This window comes from Ziziphus jujuba, chromosome 12 (genome assembly GCF_031755915.1).
Source record: "Ziziphus jujuba cultivar Dongzao chromosome 12, ASM3175591v1".
Taxonomy (NCBI): Eukaryota; Viridiplantae; Streptophyta; class Magnoliopsida; order Rosales; family Rhamnaceae; genus Ziziphus; species Ziziphus jujuba.
The window spans coordinates 22,756,564-22,759,032 of NC_083390.1; the positions used below are offsets into that span (position 1 = coordinate 22,756,564).

Below are 2,469 nucleotides of genomic sequence, written 5' to 3' on the forward strand. Positions count from 1 at the left end.
ATATTGGATAAATTTTTATTTAATTGCCTTTTGATGTGACCAAAATTTCGTTTAAGATTTTTAGATAAGAGAAGTTTTGTAAGCATGTATATATGATTTTTCCATTGTACTTGGATAAATTTTTGTGGGGTATTTATTCTATTAAGAAGGCGGCAAAAGGCATCTTATTATTTGTAATTTGATTGAATATTTGTCCAAGATTTTTAAATAAAAGAACCATTAAATTCTTTAAAAGTTTACGCAAATCTCAGATGGAAAGAGAATTCTAGTCCTAGATAATTAACTTACAACTCTTTTTAATATATCCAAGTGTCACCAAACCCAAACAAATTGTTAATTTATATATTACCTCTCCAGTCCCCACTTATCTTCTCCTCCCAACATCCCAACATCTCCATCTCCATTTTTTTCCCCTCTGTGTGTTTCTCTCTCTCTCTCTCTCTCTCTCTCTCTCTGTCTCTCTGTCTCTCTCTTTCAACTCTAATTATAAACCACTAGCTACACCATGCAAACTCTCTCTTTCACCTGCATATCTTCCAGTGAAAGCGCTTGTTTGGAAGCTGATGAAGAAGATGAAGAATCCATTTTCCTTTCTCTTGGTCCACCTGGTCAACACATCCATAAACACTACCCTATTTACCACCACCATTCCTCCTCAACCCGATCTGACCATCATCATCATCATCATCAGAATCATCACCATAATCAAAACCCTAACAACAGCACTGATCATCAAGATCACGGCGTAACAATTGCTCTTCGTATTGGTGCTCCACCAGTAATTTCTACTAGACCAAGAGGCAGTTCTAGCAACCCTAATCATCACATTTCTGCTCCTATTGAAGGCCAGTACTGGATTCCATCTCCAGCTCAAATCCTTGTCGGTCCAACACAGTTCTCTTGCTCTGTTTGCAACAAAACCTTCAATCGATACAACAACATGCAGGTAATTATCATATATATACATATATAAATAAAACATGGTCATGACAATGAATATATATATATATATATATATATATGCATGTTAAATGTGTTATAATTATTTATCTATATTACACTTTCTTATTTTATTATGAAATTAAATTTTTTGTGTGTGCATGTTTTATATTATGTTGGTTTGTATTAGATGCATATGTGGGGGCATGGATCACAATATCGTAAAGGTCCAGAATCTTTGAGAGGAACAAAACCAGCTTCTTCAATGCTGAGACTGCCATGCTATTGCTGCGCAGAGGGTTGCAAGAACAACATAGAGCATCCAAGATCAAGGCCATTGAAGGACTTCAGAACCCTTCAAACCCATTACAAGCGAAAGCACGGAGCAAAACCTTTTGGTTGTCGCAAATGCGGCAAACCATTCGCTGTTCGAGGGGATTGGAGGACTCACGAGAAGAACTGCGGGAAGCTCTGGTTTTGCATCTGCGGGTCGGATTTTAAACACAAGAGGTCGCTTAAGGATCATGTTCGAGCATTTGGGGACGGTCATGCCCCGCATGCCGTTGAATTGTGTGAGGTTGAAGAAGAAGAAGAAGAAGAAGAAGAAGACGCAGAAGAAGAAGAAGTTGAAAATGGAGGTCATGGATCTGTTGTCTTTAACAACTAAAAATTGAAAAACTATATAAATTCTTATCTATTGTTAATTGTCAGAGTCAAATTAAACCTCTTACATACACTTTTTATAAGATCTCGTGCTTAGTTGATGTGAGATTTTGTTCGTTCGCCCACACACACACACACACACACACACTCTCTCTCTAACAAATTGTAATTGAGATTGGACTAATGACTGTTCGTGTGTTCTGTGCGAACTCAGCACAGAGAGAGAGAGAGAGAGGGAGAGGACGACGACAAACAGTATCATGAAAGCCAAGGTTCTATGCATTTAATGTTGGAAGTGGCAGTTCTATTGTCTAATTAAAGCACCTTTTTGTGAAAAAAAAAAAATTATTTGTAATAAATATATATATAAGAGAGAGCGAGCGAGAGAGAGAGAGTCACCATTGAAGGTGGTCAAGTGAATTCAGTGAGTGCAGACATGCAGACATTGTGTACAGTGCAGTCACAGATTGATCTACTGTTCATAGCTTTGCAATTTAGGCCTAGATATTGCGGTGGAGAGAAATAAATGAGTGAGAGAGAGTGTTTGTTTTGTGAGAAAAAAAGAAAGAGAGAGAGAAAGAGAGTAAGTCTACTTAACTGAGCTTCGACTAGCACTACTACAAACACTTTGATCGAGTCGGTGTCAGTAAGAAAGGGGGGAGAGAGAGAGAGAGAGAGAGAGAGGGACCACAAAAAGATTACTGTTTTTGGGGTTTCACCCAAAGGGCTGCCTTTTTCCTTTTCAGAGCAACTACAAACAGATCACTACCATACATTTTCAGACGCCTGTTTTTTGCTCTTTTTAAGTTTTAACCCCTCCTCTCCCTCAACCCCCAAACCCTTATCTTATATCTTTCAATAATGTGC

At 38.0% G+C, this 2,469-nt stretch overlaps 1 protein-coding gene across 1 annotated transcript; it reads left to right on the top strand.

Moving 5' to 3' along the window:
- The first annotated feature begins 359 nt into the window (after nt 1-359).
- Nucleotides 360-1,843, top strand: LOC107429479 (zinc finger protein WIP6). Its single transcript, XM_048463016.2, has 2 exons — nt 360-946; nt 1,130-1,843. Exons 1-2 carry the CDS (start codon nt 506-508, stop codon nt 1,604-1,606), a joined length of 918 nt encoding a protein of 305 aa, XP_048318973.2. The 5' UTR covers nt 360-505; the 3' UTR covers nt 1,607-1,843.
- Nucleotides 1,844-2,469: the final 626 nt, after the last annotated feature.